Here is a 20,333-nt window from a genome sequence, read left to right on the forward strand (position 1 = left end):
TGTGGGTTTAGGCTGAGGGGTGGGGACTTCAGATGTGGGTTCAGGTTCAGTAGTGGGGACATCGGATGTCGTTCAGGCTGAGGGGTGGGAACATTGGCTGTGGGTTTAGGCTGAGGGGTGGGGACATCAGATGTGAGTTTAGGCTGAGGGGTGGTGACATCAGATGTCGTTCAGGCTGATGGGTGGGAACATTGGCTGTGGGTTTAGGGTGAGGGGTGGGGACATCAGATGTGGGTTCAGGTTGAGTAGTGGGGACATCAGATGTGAGTTTAGGCTGAGGGGTGGTGACATCGGATGTCGTTCAGGCTGATGGTTGGGAACACTGGGTGTGGGTTTAGGCTGAGGGGTGGGGACATCAGATGTGGGTTCAGGTTCAGTAGTGGGGACATCGGATGTCGTTCAGGCTGAGGGGTGGGAACATTGGATGTGGGTTTAGGCTGAGGGGTGGGGACATCATATGTGAGTTTAGGCTGAGGGGTGGTGACATCAGATGTCGTTCAGGCTGAGGGGTGGGAACATTGGATGTGGGTTTAGGCTGAGGGGTGGGGACTTCAGATGTGGGTTCAGGTTGAGTAGTGGGGACATCAGATGTGAGTTTAGGCTGAGGGGTGGTGACATCAGATGTCGTTCAGGCTGATGGGTGGGAACATTGGCTGTGGGTTTAGGCTGAGGGGTGGGGACATCAGATGTGAGTTTAGGCTGAGGGGTGGTGACATCAGATGTCGTTCAGGCTGAGGGGTGGGAACATTGGATGTGGGTTTAGGCTGATGGGTGGGGACTTCAGATGTGGGTTCAGGTTCAGTAGTGGGGACATCAGATGTGGGTTTAGGCTTAGGGGTGGGGACATCAGATGTCGTTCAGGCTGAGGGGTTCGGAACATTGGATGTGGGTTTAGGCTGAGGGGTGGGGACTTCAGATGTGGGTTCAGGTTGAGTAGTGGGGACATCAGATGTGGGTTTAGGATGAGGTTGGGGACTTCAGATGTGGTTTCAGGTTGAGTAGTGGGGACTTCAGATGTGGGTTTAGGCTGAGTAGTGGGGACTTCAGATGTAGGTTCAGGCGGAGGGATGGGGACATCGGATGTGGGCTCAGGCTGTGGGTTGGTGACATCAGATATGGGTTTAGGCTGAGTAGTGGGGACCTCAGATGTGGGTTTAGGCTGAGGGGTGGGGACTTCAGATGTGGGTTTAGGCTGAGGGATGGGGACTTCAGATGTGGGCTCAGGCTGAGGGGTGGGGACATCGGATGTGGGCTCAGGCTGAGGGATGGGGACATCGGATGTGGGTTCAGGCGGAGGGATGGGGACATTGTATGTTGGTTCAGGCGGAGGGAAGGGGACATCGTATGTGGGCTCAGGCTTTGGGATGGGGACATCGTATGTGGGCTCAGGCTGAGGAGTGGGAACATCGTATGTTGGTTCAGGCGGAGAGATGGGGACATCGTATGTGGGTTCAGGCGGAGGGATGGGGACATCAGATGTGGGTTCAGGTTGAAGGGTGGGGACATCGGACATGGGTTCAGATTGAGCAGTGGGGGCATCAGATGTGGGTTCAGGATGAAGGTTCGGAACATCAGATGAGGGTTCAGGTTGAGCAGTGGGGGCATCGTATGTGGGTTCAGCTCGAGGGGTGGGGACATCAGATGTGGGTTCAGGTTGATGACTGGGGACATCGGATGTGGGTTCAGGTTAATGGATGGGGACATCGGGTGTGGGTTCTGGCTAAAGGGTGGGGACATTGGATGTGGGTTCTGGCTGAGGGATTGGGACATCGGATGTCGTTCAGGCTGATGGGTGGGAACATTGGATGTGGGTTTAGGCTGAGGGGTGGGGACTTCAGATGTGGGTTCAGGTTCAGTAGTGGGGACATCGGATGTCGTTCAGGCTGAGGGGTGGGAACATTGGCTGTGGGTTTAGGCTGAGGGGTGGGGACATCAGATGTGAGTTTAGGCTGAGGGGTGGTGACATCAGATGTCGTTCAGGCTGATGGTTGGGAACACTGGGTGTGGGTTTAGGCTGAGGGGTGGGGACATCAGATGTGGGTTCAGGTTCAGTAGTGGGGACATCGGATGTCGTTCAGGCTGAGGGGTGGGAACATTGGATGTGGGTTTAGGCTGAGGGGTGGGGACATCATATGTGAGTTTAGGCTGAGGGGTGGTGACATCAGATGTCGTTCAGGCTGAGGGGTGGGAACATTGGATGTGGGTTTAGGCTGAGGGGTGGGGACTTCAGATGTGGGTTCAGGTTCAGTAGTGGGGACATCAGATGTGGGTTTAGGCTTAGGGGTGGGGACATCAGATGTCGTTCAGGCTGAGGGGTTCGGAACATTGGATGTGGGTTTAGGCTGAGGGGTGGGGACTTCAGATGTGGGTTTAGGCTGAGGGGTGGGGACTTCAGATGTGGGTTCAGGCTCAGGGGTGGGGACTTCAGATGTGGGTTCAGGTTGAGTAGTGGTGACATCAGAGGTGGGTTCAGGCTGAGTAGTGGGGACATCGTATGTGGGTTCAGTCTGAGGGTTGGGGACATCAGATATGGGTTTAGGCTGAGGGGTTGGGACTTCAGATGTGGGTTCAGGCTGAGGGATGGGGACATCGTATGTGGGTTTAGAATGAGGGGTTGGGACATCAGATGTAGGTTCAGGTTGAGTAGTGGGGACATCGGATGTGGATGCTGACGCTGGAATGAGTAAATATGATTTGTCAGTAAATGCAGCTGTCATCAGTATGTCCCTGCTTTGTAGTCTGGGTTGAGTGAAAGCTTAGAGGATGTTGATGTCACTAATTACATTTCTTCACGGAATTCATGCACACTGCATAAATATACACTTCGTAATAAATGCTCATTATTGTTAGTGCTTGCAAAACGATGTAATCATGATTGTTGGTATTAATGGAAGAAACTAAAGTGTCTATTCTATTCCGAGCCATAACTTGAAAACCATACAGTGTTTTTCAATGAAACTTTACATATGCATTGCTCATCAGCTTAACTGGTGCCTTTTGCTATTTTAAAATTTCGACTTAGTCTGAAATGAGGTGTTGGGAGGAATAAATTTGTGGTGAATTGTCATATAGACTGTCAAGATTCCTAATACGACTACTACTACTACTACTACTACTACTACTACTACTACTACTACTACTACTACCACCACCACCACTACTACCACCACTACTACTACTACTACTACTACTACTACTACTACTACTACTACCACCACCACCACCACTACCACCACTACTACTACTACTACTACTACTACTACAGCATCTACTACGCGTCAAACTAATAATCAACAACCATGACAACTACTACTATCGCAACTTCCAAATAAAGCTACTTGATATTATTGTGTACTACAACTACTACTAAAACTGAACAAAGAGAGTCACCTCGCCACTACAGTGTGGTTTTACACAAGATAATGGACAGCCACTATTGGTTATACTGATACGTTTCTGGTCAGGTTCAAATATAATACTAAAGAAGAACCTGTGCTGACACACGCAAGCGTCAGCACAGCAGGCACGAACACACACGGACGATAAGGTATGTTTTGTTTGTAAGTTATACGTTTAGTGTTGTGTTGGTGTTGTTGTTCTATGAGTTTGTGTGTGATATTAGCAGGTGTGAAGCTGTAAACAGGCAGCATTTCAAAGAGTGAAAATTTACATGTCATACATGCACCTATTTGCCTTTCTTGACACAGACTTTTGTATATGAAGATCCAAAATTTATATTTAAAATTATTTACAATTTACAGCAATTTTCAGCAATACAATGGATATTCCTTTCACCCAGAGAACTTACATGTTTGCTTTATGACAGAACAAAACTTAGATAATTTGTTTAACACAATTATTGTTTGAACTATTAAACACACTGTTGCTTATCAGGTAGCAATTCAGTTCTGTAGCTTTTCAAATAATTACACTTGAAAAGTGCAAGGAATTCCTCACCAACGTCACAGCTATCACATAAATTACATTTTCTTACTTTGCCCCATCGATCCACTTCAACTGGGAGACTATGACAAGATGTATAAACCTAATTAGTGAGAACCATGTTTTTCACATAATTTATGAAAATATAGTTCAGCATTTAAATATTCAATACGTTGCAGCTTTTGATGATTCAAACATTTCAGATGACCATATGTGTTAATACTGATCTTGTAATCTATTTGACACAATCCATTTTAGTGGATTGGCAGAAATATAACAATGTGAATGCCATATATTCATCAAACCAGTCTTCATATAGATAGATAGGTCCGCTTTTGGATGCGATCCTACAGCTACTGCGTTATCTGCGTTGCCCAGCTACTTACTAGACACTGCCCTCTCAAAAATAATGTTGACAAATATACAATGTATCACGTCATCAAGTTGAGAGCGCATATTTGAATCACCAGACATAGACATGTCTTATCGTGGAATAAACCACGCTTCGTTCTTGATTGTTCTTTCCGATTTATCGCGTAGCTATCTTATATATGAGAACATGTCATACGTATATGATTTAAGTTTAACTGGCTGCAACCTCAACCGCGCACTTTTAACTGCGCACCAGTCTGCCCGAGAAACGTCAGAGATTTTGCCTTCATGGTCATCCTGGCATATCATCACTAAGACCCATCCTAGTCTACAAAACGTAGAAATGCATATCCACTTTCGTAGTATCGACTCGACCCGTGTCTAGACTGACAGTTACAGTCAACAGCAATCTATGCAGGAGAGACCTACGAGTCGCTATTCGGTCACGAATGCATTCTATGAACTGGCCTCGGGTCCTCTGTTGCGTCACGATTCGTGCAAATGAACCCTTTCCCGATCCCCATTAGATTAGTAGGCTGTAGAGATTGACAACTGAGCGTGCCTCATTCAAACTGTATCTTTGTCTTATCACAGACATGTTTTTTTATACCCCACTGTAGGTCACGTAAGGAGAAGCTCCGATGCTTCTGCGCATTACCACTAGAATCACGTGAAGGCCTGTTTCGATTTTTCACTGTCATAGAATTTGTATAAGAAAGATATATTGCATTTCATTGACTTGGGTCCCATGGGGGTTGAGGGTCAAATTGCAATGAAAAGTAAGGACAAACGAAAGAAATGTCTTGATAAGAGCAAGTGAATGTTGTGAATGTGGATAAGTATAGAGTTAAGACTACGAAAGGTACCAGAATTCACTGGAACTGATGTCTGACAGGTTGCCTAGCAACAGTCAACACAGTCATGTACGTTAGTTGTCCTAGAAATGATCATAACCATCTCAGAGATTAAAATTTTGTCCATGTTATCTCCTGAAGTGATCCTTGCCATCCTTAAAACTACTCTCCGAAGTGATTCCAGACAAGAAAACAGGAAGAACTTCTGTGAAAGTAAAAGGGTGATAATGACGTAGAGGGATGGCATCCAAAATTGTCATGTGTGTGTGTGTGTGTGTGTCTGTAAAAGGAAAAGTGTCTTAAAATGGTCAGCACAAGGAACACCCAGGCAGAAAAACTGGGCCTGTCAGGCAAAACTCGATACATACCCACTGTTAGTACCAATAAAAAAATGATTTCAAGTCCTAAATAGATAACACAACGAATGTCATTCTAAAACATGCTTTTGCAGCAAATATCAATAATTTTGGTTGGCTTAAATGAAACAAACTTTTTAAATAGTAAACACAAAATATTCTAATGAATTCACTGTAAATAAACTTCAGTTCAAATGTAAAAATTCACGCACTCATTAATGGATTCCATTTTATCTAGCAGCAAGTTAAGAACACACAGTTTGGTCAAGTCATCTATAAATACTGAGAATTATCTTACATATTGTAAGAACAAAGGTCATAGGTTACTTTTCTCAAAACTTTGTTTTAGTAATCACAAATCAAAATTGAACAATCGGTTATACAAAAACACCAACCCCGTTGGAACAACGTCTCTGTGAAACATGTGAGGTCTTAGAAGATGAACAAAGGTACGCACTGTCTTGTATAAAATACAACCAAGAAGGAGAATCACAAATAATCCTCAATCATGATAAAGAATTGTGTATACTCAAAGGACAAAGACTGTTCAAAGGAAAAGTTCAAAAGTTCAAACAATTCTTAATAAGTTTACCAACAGTTATCCAGAAACAATTTCCAACGATTACTAACAAATTACCATAGTTTTGCTCAATTCTCATATTGTTTCCATATCATTATAATACACTTTTTTAAAATAAAATTGTTATAGTGTACCTCCTTTGTATGTTCAATGTTCTTGTGTTTTTTAATTGTCGTTTTTTCAGCATATTTTGTAGTTTGTGATAGTGTAATATTGCCAGTTTCTTCATGGAACGTTGCGCAATACATATCTCATCTAAAACGTCTAAAACATCTTGATAGTTTCTTACAGTTGAGTACGGGGGCACGTTTGGCCCAGCCGCCGAAGGCGCTGCAATTCGCTATGCAGAGTTGTGTCCCTTGGGCACGCCAGAACCCTATGACAGTGTGTTTGAATCTTGGATCGCCCCGATTTTGTTGTCAGCACAAAACCCTTGCTCGTTGATTTCCTCCCACATCAAGCTGACACGGAGTACTATTCAAATCGGCGTTAAACCCAACTCCCTCACTCACTCTTGTGTACGGTTCCGTTTGGTTAGTTGGGTTTGTGTTGTGATTACTTCCAGTTTAGATTTGAAGTTTGTATAGAAGAATGTTACTATGATCAACCCAGACATCGTGAAGATATCATGCAACCGTATTATTTTTTAGGAAAATCATTGCCAACTACAGACCAACCTGTAGATTTCCTATGTATCCAGAAGCATTAGAACATATGCGGGTGTATAACCTCTGCCGGAACTGTCAAAACAATAAACCATGCAGAACCGTAAACAGAAGCATGAAACGGTTTGAATCATACATTACATACAGTGGACTATTTGAAACAATACTGTGCTCAACTATGCACAGCAAGCGCCATACATTTTGTTACGTGAATGAGTCATTCTCTTCCAAATCCTCGTCAAGCCAGATATAAACAGCAAACACACAATGTGGCTTCCCCTGTGGCACACGTCGAGACATTTACTCTGCAATGAAATTTCCTTTTACAAACACCAGTAGCGTCCTTGGCCTTGATCCATATGATCTCAGAACCACGCCAGTCACCGACACTGTAACATCATACTGTAAGATACATGCATGTACCAGGTACCATCCATGCTTTGTGGCACGAAACCATCCTCGTCACTGTGACGACATTTGTCTTGCAGCAAGACTGCCAAACACCTGACAACAGAAAATGTTCATAACGCACAGAACAAACATAAAATAAACAGACCTCACTGTAACGGCGACACCACAGGAGAAACTGAACTACCCAAGCTTTACATTCCCTATATATACCCCACACGGTTGCGCCCTCTACCGTGAATAACCTCCCTTTATATCTGGCTTTACCAAGCTCCTTCCCAGCGCGTGACACCTTCGTTACACTCTCGGTAACATCGAGATAGTATAGAGAGCTCGGCGAACGGGCTATCGCTGTGAGGAGCTTGTTGGCTTACCTTCAAGAGAAATCAATTTCAGCCTAATTCACTCTGTTCAACAGAATGAAATTTCATTTACTAGGCCTCAACTGAATATTATAGGGCGCTTCACTCAATATCATGCGCATATCACATGTTCAGTAAGAGTTACTTCCCCCTGCATATTGTGTTGTTGTTGTTCATCGAAGTCAGTGAAATTTTAAGTGCTTAAAAACCACACGAAACTGTTTTTTAACACATGTGATTATGAATACAACTAATTACACATTTCTCATATCAAACCCGTTGTTTTACATGTGTTGTTTATTGAACAAAGTCATACTTTATAGAAACCTGGTATTTAATCGTGTTGAACAATATGTTGCAATAGCAATGTGAAGTTGAAAGATTGAGTGCGCGTGACAGGCTTGGCCTAAATCCCTCCCTGGAACCTTTCTCGATGGCTGCCTGAATAACATACGATACATTGCAAAGGTAGTGCGCAATTGAGCTGTTCGGATAAGGGAGGTAATCAATCACTCTCAGTGATACAGCTTGAATATGATACGATGTACATTATTGCGAGGTCAGCGCGTGATAAAGCTCTACACTACGCCTATAGCTAAAGGAGATAACTTCTCACCACTGCTTACATTAGATAGTACTACATTTCTGACAACTAAACATTGCCCAATCACAATGCTATGAACTTCTACTGAATCGCAACAGATTCAATGAAATACAATTACGACATTGTTTAACAATATATTACACTTTTTGATTGACATTTTCTAGAACTTGGTAAGTCCCAGAAAAGACCAGATATTTTATGGATGACAACCTCTTTATTCAATTATGATGCGACGTTTCGGTATAGATTTTTATACGAGGCAAGCAAAGGTGAAGAAAGGGTTATATATCCACAATCAGTCTATATGTACATTGACTGATTCACTCAGGCACTATACATACTGACTGAAATGTATAGTTTAAACACATATTGCCTGACAAATAGAATAAAGAAGTTGTCTTCCATAAAACATCTATCTATAATAAATTTCACTACCTTATGACAATAGTTATACCCGTTAGTACTGTCTGTGCCCCTCTACAAGCTGATCTGATGCTCTCAGATAGTTTCGTCAATTCAAAGAGATGACACTTTGTCGCTGCAAAAGAAACAAAACAACAACAACAACAACCAATGTTTTAGAATATAGATGACTTCGTCTTTCAGCAATGCCAATATTAATGAGTAGTTCCATCTCTTTTGTCCATCAGAGTTGGAAATCAAGGAAACAAAAGAGAAACAAATTTCATGGGCTTATCTGGACTTGTGCCGATAGAGATTCAAATACTGGCCTTCATGTTAAACAATAAACCATCATCTCCAACTTATGACGTCTACATTTCTCAGTTGTACTTTAGATCAAATAATTTCTATTTTGCCTTTTACACCCTTTGTAATCAGTTTCGGAAGATACTCGAGTTTATTATCTTCTGGTGTCGTTGACGTTTTGAATAATTTACATAGGTGTGTTCCAGTAGAATAGCATGTTCAGGGGACTTTCAAAAGAGTTCTCTGAATACCAAATAGGTCGATGAAAGAGTTACATGCATTGGATAGTTGTATCAACAAATCACTATTATGCATGGTTTATGAAGATTATTAGAGATATGAAATACCATTCTTGTGATATCTGTTTACCGAGTTTGTCATGCGTTTCGAAAAAATAATATGTACTGATCGATCAATACTAGGTAAACATATTCATCATAATTCATCAATATCATAAAAACATATTGATACATTTCGTCTATTCCACGGAACCGATAAAGACGATATTCGAATGTTTATAACCTTTGTGAATTGATTTCGCAGAAGCAGCAGTAAAATGGCGCTTTTAAAGGCAAGACCAGACATTCCCAGTCCACCGTGCAAGACATCGTATTCACTCAGTCACAACCTAGGAAATCAAGGAGCTGTGAGAAGTGTTGAGAGTGAAAGGATGATACACCAGGACCGGCCCAGCGCACGCCACAAGAGAAAAGTAGATAATGATGGCAGTGACTGCAATCATAACTTTCATAATTCTGAGAAAATTCATCGAGGACATTCTTTCCCTCATGTTGCAGTTGACAATGGCGAGTATAAAATAATCAGTACCTTATAAATCGTTTTCTCAAAAGCATGGTGTCTAATGTTAACACGGTGTCTGCTACTTTGTTCCTCATCCCAATGCAGACACTCTCGACACCCGTACATGTCTAATAATATCACAGGTGTTCAGATTCAATTAAGTGAACAATGAGACAAGAATATATCAGTGGTTGATATTGTCCTATTAGTATCACGATAGCCAAGCACATCATCATCTTGATAAAAAAATGTGGAGGAGAAACCACTGACTACAGGACAGAAAAGGGAGTTATTTGCATGTGGTGTAGTATTTAATACAAAGCAAGAACTAAATACTTGAAGACGAGTCGATAGGTATTTAGTAGAACACTGTGAAAAACAGTTTGTAGAGATAATGATTAAGATACAATAACAGCATGTCAGTTATTCAAACGTCTCGGACAACACTACCCTTTCATAAAGGCCAAGGCCCAGTTTCACAAGCCAGCTTTAGTGCTGAGGTGATCGTAACTAAGAATTTAACCTTAGACCTTGTTAAGGTTGACGTCCTCTTCCACGAAACAACCTTAAGAAAGGCGAACGTAAGTTTCGATCAAAATCTACAGTTTGTCGAGGCAAGGGAGTTAAGTCCAGTTTCCAACCTTGCCGAACTAGGCTGGAATTTCTGGGCTCGAACTTAGCGACACCAGTGGTTATGACGAGATGTGTCCCTTCTATGCCTCTCCTTTTGACCAATCAGATTCCACCTCTTGTATCACTTACATTTGCTTCCAACAAAATGGCAGTGCCCAGTCAAGAGGACCTGATCAATACTAGTTATCAAGATCTATATTGTGATAAAACGGGTCTTACATCGCAAAGTGCATCAAATCACGTGAGCATCTTGATTAAAAACAATCGACCGAAAACTGCACGAACCGGATTTCTATTTCGTTACGCGATTTTGATTGGACTATGCATAGACTCTATAGTTCAGCCATAATATAACTCCATAATACGAGCCTAGTTCGGCAAGGGTGGAAACTGGACTTTCAAAGTCAGTTAAGTCACTTGCCTCGGGAAAATGACATTTGGTACGACCCTACCTAAACTCACTAAGGTGTAAGTTCAGACTAAGGTAACCTTTAATTAAAGGTTGTTTTGTGGAACAGGACCATGTTGGCAAAATGGACCGCTGAGTCACGAAATCCCCTGTACCATATATCTCTGTTTATATGTATTATAGATGTGGAAGACAAGACAGACGACGGCAACCTTACATTCGAAGGTGAGACTATTTTACGCTGCCCAATGCAATATTACAGCAAAAATACGACAACCGGCAATCACTTGTCCTGAACAAAATATTTTGTTGATACCAAGGGCAATGATCTCCCAACATACAGTAACCACCTGAGCCACTTAAGTCGGAAACACATGAAGATCCGGGTTAGAATAGGTCTTCAGCAACTCATGCTTTCAAAACGTTTCTTTGGAAGAAATGTGAAGGACATTTCCAAATTTGAAGCATCAGTGCGAAGAATGATTTCCGATGCAATTCCCTATTTTGTTTATTATCATATGTTCTCGTGTTTTTCTTTTTAGTTCGTTATAACCGTAGTTCGTTATAAGCATATATAAGTATAACTACAGCAAATTGTCGGGTCCAAAAAAGTAAGTTCGTTATATCGCTCAGTTCGTTATAAGCGTGTTCGTTATAACAGTAGTTTACTGGAACTTGTGTTTAATTACTAATTATTTGTTATCTGCATTGATAATAACTCGACAGAAGTTCACTGGATCATTACACGAAATGAGACGAGTAAACAACAGAACCTTAAGTAATATTTGTTGTGTTCCATTTTGTCAGGTTCCCCCCTCGACCCTCTGGACTTGGTTGAAGAACGTGTGTCAACACTCAACCCATTCATGCCAGCTGTGTTTATCTTTCGCTGGGTTCAAGGTTTGTATACTGATTCATCAGAGCAATCTGCAACAAGAAATACAATGACGTTTTTGACAGTTTCATACATGTTTGGCTGATTTGTTAATAAATCACTTAATTAGCCTTCCGTCCTCGGACATAACCGTCAGTGAATTTTCTGTTATTCTTATCACATCATTGTATTGGTATATTTGTGGTGTAATGTGCGTTTCTGTTATGGCTTTTTTAACAGATTCTGCTCAAGCGGAAAGGTTGGTACATGCTTCCCTGAATCTTGGTACAGAACTTGGTCTCACGGAAGCAGATCTTCAGCCTCCTAGCGTTCAGAAGACACTGATTTTCCTTAGTAACAAAACAGTTCCACTGCTGTGTGTTGTTGACATCAGTCCTGACAGGTCTGCTGCTATGTCATACGCAAGGTCACTGGCCCGGGAACTCACACACAAAATGAGAGATTTTACAGACGAATCCTTCAACTTTCTCTGCACGGTGGTGGACGGGGCTGAGTCAACAAACATCAACTGGACACAGATGTCTGCCACGTTGCTTCAGGAGAATGGACACCTCTACCCATATGAAAGAATGACTATGTACCAAAGAAAGTTCCAGAACCTCCAGAAAAGCCTACATTTTGTGATGTCGGCCACAAGCGTACCCTACTACACTTTGAACGGTATGCCAGCACGGTCAAAACAAGACGATACTGACAACGTTCCAATCTATCAACTGACACGGGAACAGCTGGAGTTCATGCAAGATCTTCTGAAGAAAGACAAGCCTTGTTTCATAACCGGCAAGCCAGGAAGTGGGAAGACAGTCATGGGCGTTGAGATTGCAAGACGTCTGAATCAGGATGGCGGCGCCCTGTTGATCTGTCATGATCTCGCTCTCAAAGACAAACTTGCGTAAGTATTTATTAAACAACGGTGTGAGTGATTTAGTGTTTGTTTGTTTCTTTGTTGTTTAACGCTGCACTCAGCAATATTCCAGCTATATGACAGCGGTCTGTAAATAATGGAGTCTGCACTAGACAATCCAGTGATTGATATGAGCATCAATCCACGCAATTGTTTGTTTGTTTGTTTGTTTGTTTGTTTGTTTGTTGTTTTTATGCCGCACTCAGCAATATTCCAGCTATATGACGGCGGTCAGTAAATAATCGAGTCTGGACCAGACAATCCAGTGATTGATATCATGAGCATCTACCCACGCAATTGGGATCGATGACATGCATCATTCAAGTCAGCGAGCCTGACCACCCGATCCCGTTAGTCGCCTTTTACGACAAGCATAGTCGCCTTTTACGGCAAGCATGGGTTGCTGAAGACCTATTCTACCCCGGATCTTCACGGGTCAGTGAGCAAGTTTGTGAGTTAACACCATGTTTTATATGTATGTCAGTTATAATATAAAGCACAGTATATTATTCCAAATAAAAGGAACTAAATATTTCAAAGGTTAAGTAAGGATAAGTTTTATGGATGAACAACTTCTTTATTACAATTAAGAGCAACGTTTCGATGTTAGAACCTACACCGAAACGTCGCTCTTAATTGTGATAAAGAAGTTGTTCATCAATGAATCTTATCCTTACTTAGTACTCCAACTTCTAAATGCCGATGCTTGTCACAAGAGGCGACTAACGGGATCGGGTGATCAGGCTCGCTGACTTGGTTGATGCATGTCATCGATTCCAATTGCGTGGATCGATGCTCATGATATCAATCACTGGATTGTCTGGCTCAGACTCGATTATTTACAGACCGCCGTCATAAAGCTGGAATATTGCTGAGTGCGGCGTAAAGCAACAAACCAAACCAAAACCAAAGCCAAATGCCTATCAAAGAAATAAATTCAAAAGTTGCTGTTTTGTTAGTCTATCTTTTGTTTATGGGATATACAATATGTCTTGAAGTGTTTTGCATGAGTGTATGTTTACGAATGAGTAAGGGTATGACTGACATTATAATATCGTATCAGCATTATTTTAGCGACGAGAACAAGTCATGAGATTAAAATCACGTTTTGCTGGAGCAAACATTTTACCATTTTTACACAGGTTTTATACCTATTTTGTGAAACCTTACGAATACATAGTGAAATCAGCCGCGAAGTGCTTTAAGAATCTAGTGAAAAGACTCTGAACCATTCTAAAGTGTGACACATTGAAAGCGTTTATTCATTGTCTGCTGTTTTTTTTGTCTGTAGGGATTCGTCAAATTGCAAGGATATCAGAACATGCCCTGATGGCTGGAAGCAGTCAAAGTGTAAACACATCGTAGCAGTGAAAGTTCGAGAGAAGGATCTTCACAAATACAAGGGTGTGGAACCGCTGATATCTGGCGGCAAGCTGCTTGTTTTCTCCGAATAAACAAACCTACACAAACTTAAGTTACATCCGTGATACGTGATTAGAAGTGGTCATCTGCACGATAATGGATGTGTGCTTAGCCTGCAACGTGTGCACACAGTGAGTGAGTGAGTGAGTAAGTATGGTTTGTATTTACGCCGGTTATATTCCAGCAATATAACGGCAGGGGACACCAGAAATGGGCTTCACAGACTGTACCAATGTCGGGAATTGAACCCGGGTCTTCAGCGTGACGAGCGAACGCTTTAACCACTAGGCTACCCGACCGCCCCTTGTGCACACACCATCAAACACATTCAGGATTTTCGTAGATGTTATATTTTCTGTCATTTACATTAATTTTGGTAAATGTGTGTTTACATTCTCACCAAAAGTAAACTCTACCTGTATGTACTTATCACTGCCGACAGGCAAAAAACTCAAGAAACGTATCATTAGCATCGTGTGTACACTACGAAAATGTGAATATTTATATTCAGACTGGTTACTTAACATAATACGAAACCATCCTACTACCATCTAATACAACCATCCTCCACAAGTAATATATAAAATGTCGCCAAAGCTCTCCTTATAATCGTGTAATCCCAAAACTGAATATAATTCCATCTATTTTCTATTAGATTTTTCTGTTTACAAAATTCAAACAATTTAATCATGAAAGTTTAAAGTGTGCATACAAACCATTAAATGATCGTGCACCGGATCTGTCTTCAGCAGGGATTTTTTTGTGGGTATAGAAACGTTTCAGTTAGTTAATACATGAAAAATTACTCATATTCGAGATATTAGATTGGTTCAATGCACAAACGAACAGTGGCATGTTGTGTGAACCGACATTGCCCCAACTGATAGGAAAGGAAACCCCGACTACAGCCCTGTCCCAGGTAGCCTGTCCCGACACTACTGTCAAGGGCTACCTGACACTCGCAACGCCCCGGGTTTCTACAACCCCAGTGCACCGGGTTGCGGTTTCCTCCTACAGAGTAGGCCCCAATTATTTGAACAGTATGAGTCATAATTATTGAAAATTGAAAAATCTTTAAAATTGTAAATATGATGACTCCCCCCCCCCCCAAAAAAAGAAACCCAACAAAACAACAAACACAAATCAACAACCCAAAACAAAACAACAACAGCAAAACAAAACAAAACATAATTTAAGTTAGCACAAACCATATATGGTCCCTCACTTTTCACACCCGCATAGTGCCAGGGGACGATATATGGTCCCGAGAAAATGCCCCTTTTAAACTGTGAATTTTGATATTCAACACTGAGTGCGCAAAGTCAAAACTATAACCCTCATCACCCAAATCATCTTATCTTTAACATCGTGTAACTCATACTTTATACAGTGCTACGGATTGCGAAATATGGCGAGATTAGTAATGTGGTTACCGCGCTTCTCGATCTTTTTCTGCCATGTTTGAACACCAAGCGAACGAAGGCAATGTTTATTATGCACCCATGTCAGATACACGTAACTATTATTATATCAGACAGCCAATTTGAAAAAGAAATCTGATCGGGCTGATCAGAAATGATTTACTTGTCCCCACTGTACAGTTATTGGCGTAAGAGTACTAACGTTTAGTCGGCCACGGTAGTTTTTTGTCCCAAGAATTGCATATGTTTATCGACTGTGTGTCATGGCGATTTAGCACGGCGCTACATACCAACCGACAGTGCAGATTGTCTTTTTGTTTATGATGCTGAATTACAGAAAATATTCAAATCAAAGATATGGAAAGATAGCTATAATCTTTAATATTAAGTTGGTATTGTGTATATTTATGGGCAGGAGGTTCATGATCAAAACCTAAACATTTAATGGCCAAGCCCGAAGTGATCGACAGGGCACGTTCGCCTCATATCTGTGCCGCGATTTCTTGTTTACAGGTTGTCCTACATACTTGCCCGTTCAGACAAATAACTGCTACTTTATTCATATGAAATGACTAAGAGTCATGTGTGATTGCTCAAACTACCTGACCGTGTGAGTGACTTGCCCTAACTGTTTCACATTTTGTCGCAAATGGAGATTTCAGAAGTGAGGCCACGACATCTAACGTGAGTCGACGCCATATTGTAACAAATTGTGTCAAGGTCGGTTACACATGTGGTAGCTCAGGCCCCGTTTCTGTCGATGGTACACGCGATACAAACATAATGCAACTACTGAAAACATCAACATAACTTCTTCAATGATGACATCAATACCTTTTTGTATTTGGATTAACCGCTTATGGATATGCTGTGCTTTTAAGTTCAATTTCGATTTGTTTTTCCTCTCATTGAAACTGTGATAATGGCGGTGTGATTGGTTTGCTGAAATAGTATTTTCCATGAGTCTAATGTACATAGTACATGTTGTGATTGTAGAAGATAATTGATAACCAATTGTGTATGCATATATATCATCAAATACACATTACTAATCTCTTCAGAAAATGGAATATATTATAGCTCGTTTTCAAACATTCTGCTATGGATATTAGATCAAAAAATGATATTAGATTTACAAATTATTTATGTACACTGTACTCTCGATTAACGTATGATAATCTATTGGAAGTCTTCAACTCTCATTTGATATGTCATCTGAAATGTCAGCAATGAGTACAATTAATTTTATTTCGTTACAATCTGCAATATTTATTCAAATAGGCTAATAGACTGTCGGTGATTTCCCGCCGCTGTGAGTTTGTCGTCTGGACAGGTGCGCGTGATTTGACCTCGCATGTTGTGACGTGGATGACGTCACTTGAAACAGCTGATCTAATGTTGTGGTAGTATACTGGATACACGTGGTTTCATTTTCCAAATAACAATATTCTCTTTGACTGAACTAGAAAGCATATCTAGTACATCACGATTTGAAAATGTCTACGGCGACCGACGAGTGAATGAGACCGCGTATCATTTGACTAACAGTGTTAGAATATTTGGCGCAGTTTTCTAATTTTGGTATGTTGACATGTGCTTTTCATATATGTTTGAAGGCTTGATATTCCAAAAAAATAATATGCATTTAGTTGAGTACAGTGAGAAAACTGTCAAAATGGATCCAATATTAAACCACCTAGATTTTTTAATATTTTAGCTTCATCTATTGGAATCTCGAATGGTTCAATTTATAACATAAACAGTAAAAGTAATTAGATCTTCTCACAATATATAGATAATCAATTTCTGAAAGACAAAAAGTTTTTAGTGTAAATGTGACTTCGTTTTGATGTTTTATATAGTTATATATATGTATGTCTTTTTTCACTCTGCATTATCTAAATTACCAAATACTTCGACCAGTGACATATAGTAGTAATTAGATTCTACTTTGTTTTTTATCCTAGGTATGAAATAGATTTTCTTTTTAAATAAATATTTGTCTAAGAGCAAAATCAATACATTCTTGTGGGTTTTTTTCACCATAATTTGTATATCTTCCCTCCAAGCTGTTGTTTAGCTTGGCCAAAATTAAGAAAAAAAAGGAAAGACATAATAAACCATTTTTATGTAAGATTTTGCTGGTTAAATTTTCGGAGTTCAATACCAAGAATATATTTTTCCTTTTATGACAAATAATTCCATTACTTTCATTGACCTACGATCATTATCTATTTCAAACTTTTCCTTCAGTAGAATGGGATGGAATGGGAAACTAGTGGAAATAAACTATCACGTATGTCCTTTAATGTACATGTACATACCTAGCTATAGGTGTAAATACACTTCTAAAGTCGTATTTATAAATCAAATGAATAAATGATAGAAAAAGTGGTATTTCATGGACTGGCCATACAAGTATATTTTGAGCAAAGGTCTAAGTAAGGCAGCCAAGTGCGAAATACGAGCTGATACGAGGATTTATGTTTTCTGGTGTTCATAGTGAAACAATGACATATGGCGCCCGAGTTGCGAGTGATCGAAAATAGGTTTGTTGAATAGATTTGCTGCCCATGAAAACGTTTCAACAATTTTGATTGAATCTACATGTACTTACTCTTGGGTGGTATTACGTTAGTATAATCTTGTTAATTATTAAGAAATAACAATGATGCCCGATATTGAGCGATGTCAATTTGAGTATTGTCAGGGCTGTTTAGCGATCTTTCACATTTTGTCCTTTGAAAATGTACTATGTCAATTACCCGGAAGTTGCATAGATCTTTTGGATTTGGTGACTTTAGATACTGTTGGAAAGACAATCAACTCGAGTTGCATGTTATACAATTTGGTTACATTGTGTGAAGAAATAAAGACGTTGCAACACTTTTGATACAATGTATACGTTTTTGTAACCGCGACGTCAGCATAGTGCGGCACTGAGCGGTTTGCAGGCTGACTGACGTCCTGGCACCATGAGGGTTAATCACATCACAGTAACATCAATATTTTATCAGACCACCATTTGCTTCCAAACACAGTTTTATACGATTGGGCATACTTCCTATGAGAGAGAGGTTAGAGTCTCGTGGGTGAGAGAGTCCCAATATCGCACCACCTCGCGCTTCATGTCATCAACTTTTGTCAATCCCTTTTGGTTCACCGACTCCTTCATGAGTCCCCACACATTTTCTATAGGATTTAAGTCCGGGCTGTAGCTAGGCCAGTCCAAAACGGTCACATTGTTGTCCACAAACCACTGCCGCGCATGTCTTGCGGTGTGTTTGGGGTCATTATCCTTTTGCAAAATCCAAGTATTTCCATAAAAAAACCCATCTGCATTTGGGATCAGGTGAGCTTCCAAAATGTCTGCATACCTTTCACTGGTGAAATTACCATCAAAGACACACATGGGCATCGTTCCAAGTGAAGATATCCCTTCCCAAACATGAAACTTCGGACTGTACTTTGGTCTCTGGTGCAATGGGACGGAATGACATTTGGTATACATTTTAACATTGTTAGGATGCACCCATACAGAGCTCTCATCTGTGAAAATAACACTGTTCCAGTCAAAGTTTTCATGCGCCAAACACCACTCTACACGTCTATCCTTGTGTTCTTGTTTCAAGAGCGGAGAGGCAATTCCTTTTCTTATCCAAGTTCGATCTAATTTCTTCTTACTGTAGATTTGGATACATTTACTGTCCCTCTATTTACCATTTCATGTTTGATATTTGAGATACTCGCCCTTCTGTTTTTAGAAGCCAAAATACCCAGTCTCACACGATCACCAAACACCAGTTTTCGAGGTCTCCCCGCTCCTTTTCTGTGCTCAGTTCCTGAACCATTCTCAATATTCTTCCGAACGCTATACACTGTAGAAAGAGGAGTATCTGTGCTCTTTGCTAATGTAGCAGCATCAGTGATGCCTTCATCATGGAGCTGTAGAATCAACCTTCTTTTCTCCTCTGCACCCATTTCTGTCATATATCAGGAAAAGTCGTCTGCTCCGTAATCAAGGGAGATAACTTTAATTTGCAGCTTCTAAAATTGAAGAAGAGTTGCTTCCCTTTGACCATAACTCAATTTTAAACACTTGTCAATATTAATATTTTATGTATGCTTCCTTGACTATGACATCAAGATTTACAATAATTTTGAACCAGACTATATATATATTTTTAATATGAATACATTTATTATCCATGCTCGTTTGTTATTGTTTTGGTTGCACAAATTCAAAATATATTTCAAATATCGAATGTTCAATGTTGAAAACAATGTGAGATTTCAACATATACTGAACAACAAAAGTTCCTGTGACATTGAATAAGATTGAATGCAAAGTTATGTTTTTCACCAAATCTGAAACAATTTCGGTTTGCAACAGATAAAAGACTTCTGTAAGTGTTCAAATGGTTTAATTTGCCATACTGACTTCAATAAATGCGTGATTTCATAAATATAAAGCATGAACATGCCAAAATGTCAATTTACAAATCATAAGCGTGTGTGTCCACCTCTGGCTGCGATGCAAGCAACACATCTCATGGAATGGACCAGAGGTCGCACAAAGTCCTGTGGGATATCTGTCCATATCTGCTGGAGCATGTTTCGAAGTTCCTGGAGTGTCTGTGGAACACGTGGTTGACGTCGAAGGCGCAGATCCATCTCACCCTACACATCCGGGGTAGATTAGGTCTTTATCAACCCATGCTTGTCGTAAAAGGCGACTAACGGGATCGGGTGGTCAGGCCCGCTGACTTGGTTGATGCATGTCATCGATCCCAATTACGTGGATCGATGCTCATGATGTGAATCACTTTTATTGTCTGATCCAGACTCGATTATTTAAAAGACCGCTGTCATATAGCTGAAGTATTGCTGAGTGCGGCGTTAAACAACAAACAAACAAACTTTAGGCCACCAGAAACCTACGTTCCTAAGGTTTGTCTGCGCCGTAAGCGTTTAAGACCTTCATCACTTCAGGCTTT

The 20,333-nt window shown here is 40.7% G+C and overlaps 3 protein-coding genes across 3 annotated transcripts; 1 reads left to right on the forward strand and 2 right to left on the reverse strand.

Annotated features, from left to right (window-relative positions):
• Nucleotides 1–715: 715 nt before the first annotated feature.
• On the reverse strand, nt 716–1,513 carry LOC139457239 (uncharacterized). The gene has a single exon (XM_071238650.1). It carries the CDS (start codon nt 1,511–1,513, stop codon nt 716–718), a length of 798 nt encoding a protein of 265 aa, XP_071094751.1.
• A 790-nt stretch (nt 1,514–2,303) lies between these two features.
• LOC139457240 (uncharacterized) lies at nt 2,304–4,610 on the reverse strand. The gene is made up of 2 exons (XM_071238651.1): nt 4,568–4,610; nt 2,304–2,674 (listed from the first exon to the last, which is right to left on the reverse strand). The coding sequence occupies exons 1-2, from the start codon at nt 4,608–4,610 to the stop codon at nt 2,304–2,306; spliced, it is 414 nt and encodes a 137-aa protein (XP_071094752.1).
• Nucleotides 4,611–11,792: 7,182 nt separating this feature from the next.
• On the forward strand, nt 11,793–14,062 carry LOC139457241 (uncharacterized). Its single transcript, XM_071238652.1, has 2 exons — nt 11,793–12,481; nt 13,785–14,062. The coding sequence occupies exons 1-2, from the start codon at nt 11,793–11,795 to the stop codon at nt 13,945–13,947; spliced, it is 852 nt and encodes a 283-aa protein (XP_071094753.1). The 3' UTR covers nt 13,948–14,062.
• Nucleotides 14,063–20,333: the final 6,271 nt, after the last annotated feature.

The sequence above is a fragment of the Haliotis cracherodii genome, unplaced genomic scaffold (assembly GCF_022045235.1).
Source record: "Haliotis cracherodii isolate W230 unplaced genomic scaffold, xgHalCrac1.p SCAF_12, whole genome shotgun sequence".
NCBI classification, from domain to species: domain Eukaryota; kingdom Metazoa; phylum Mollusca; class Gastropoda; order Lepetellida; family Haliotidae; genus Haliotis; species Haliotis cracherodii.

Bases quoted from the DNA above. Each gene is read 5' to 3' on its own strand.
- LOC139457239 (XM_071238650.1), bottom strand. From the start codon at position 1,513: ATGTCCGATGTCCCCACCCTTCAACCTGAACCCACATCTGATGTCCCC.
- LOC139457241 (XM_071238652.1), top strand. From the start codon at position 11,793: ATGGCTTTTTTAACAGATTCTGCTCAAGCGGAAAGGTTGGTACATGCT. The intron at 12,482-13,784 runs GTAAGTATTTAT...TTTTGTCTGTAG, and splicing joins GCTCTCAAAGACAAACTTGC to GGATTCGTCAAATTGCAAGG.
- LOC139457240 (XM_071238651.1), bottom strand. From the start codon at position 4,610: ATGACCATGAAGGCAAAATCTCTGACGTTTCTCGGGCAGACTG. The intron at 2,675-4,567 runs GTGCGCAGTTAA...TACTCATTCCAG, and splicing joins GACGTTTCTCGGGCAGACTG to CGTCAGCATCCACATCCGAT.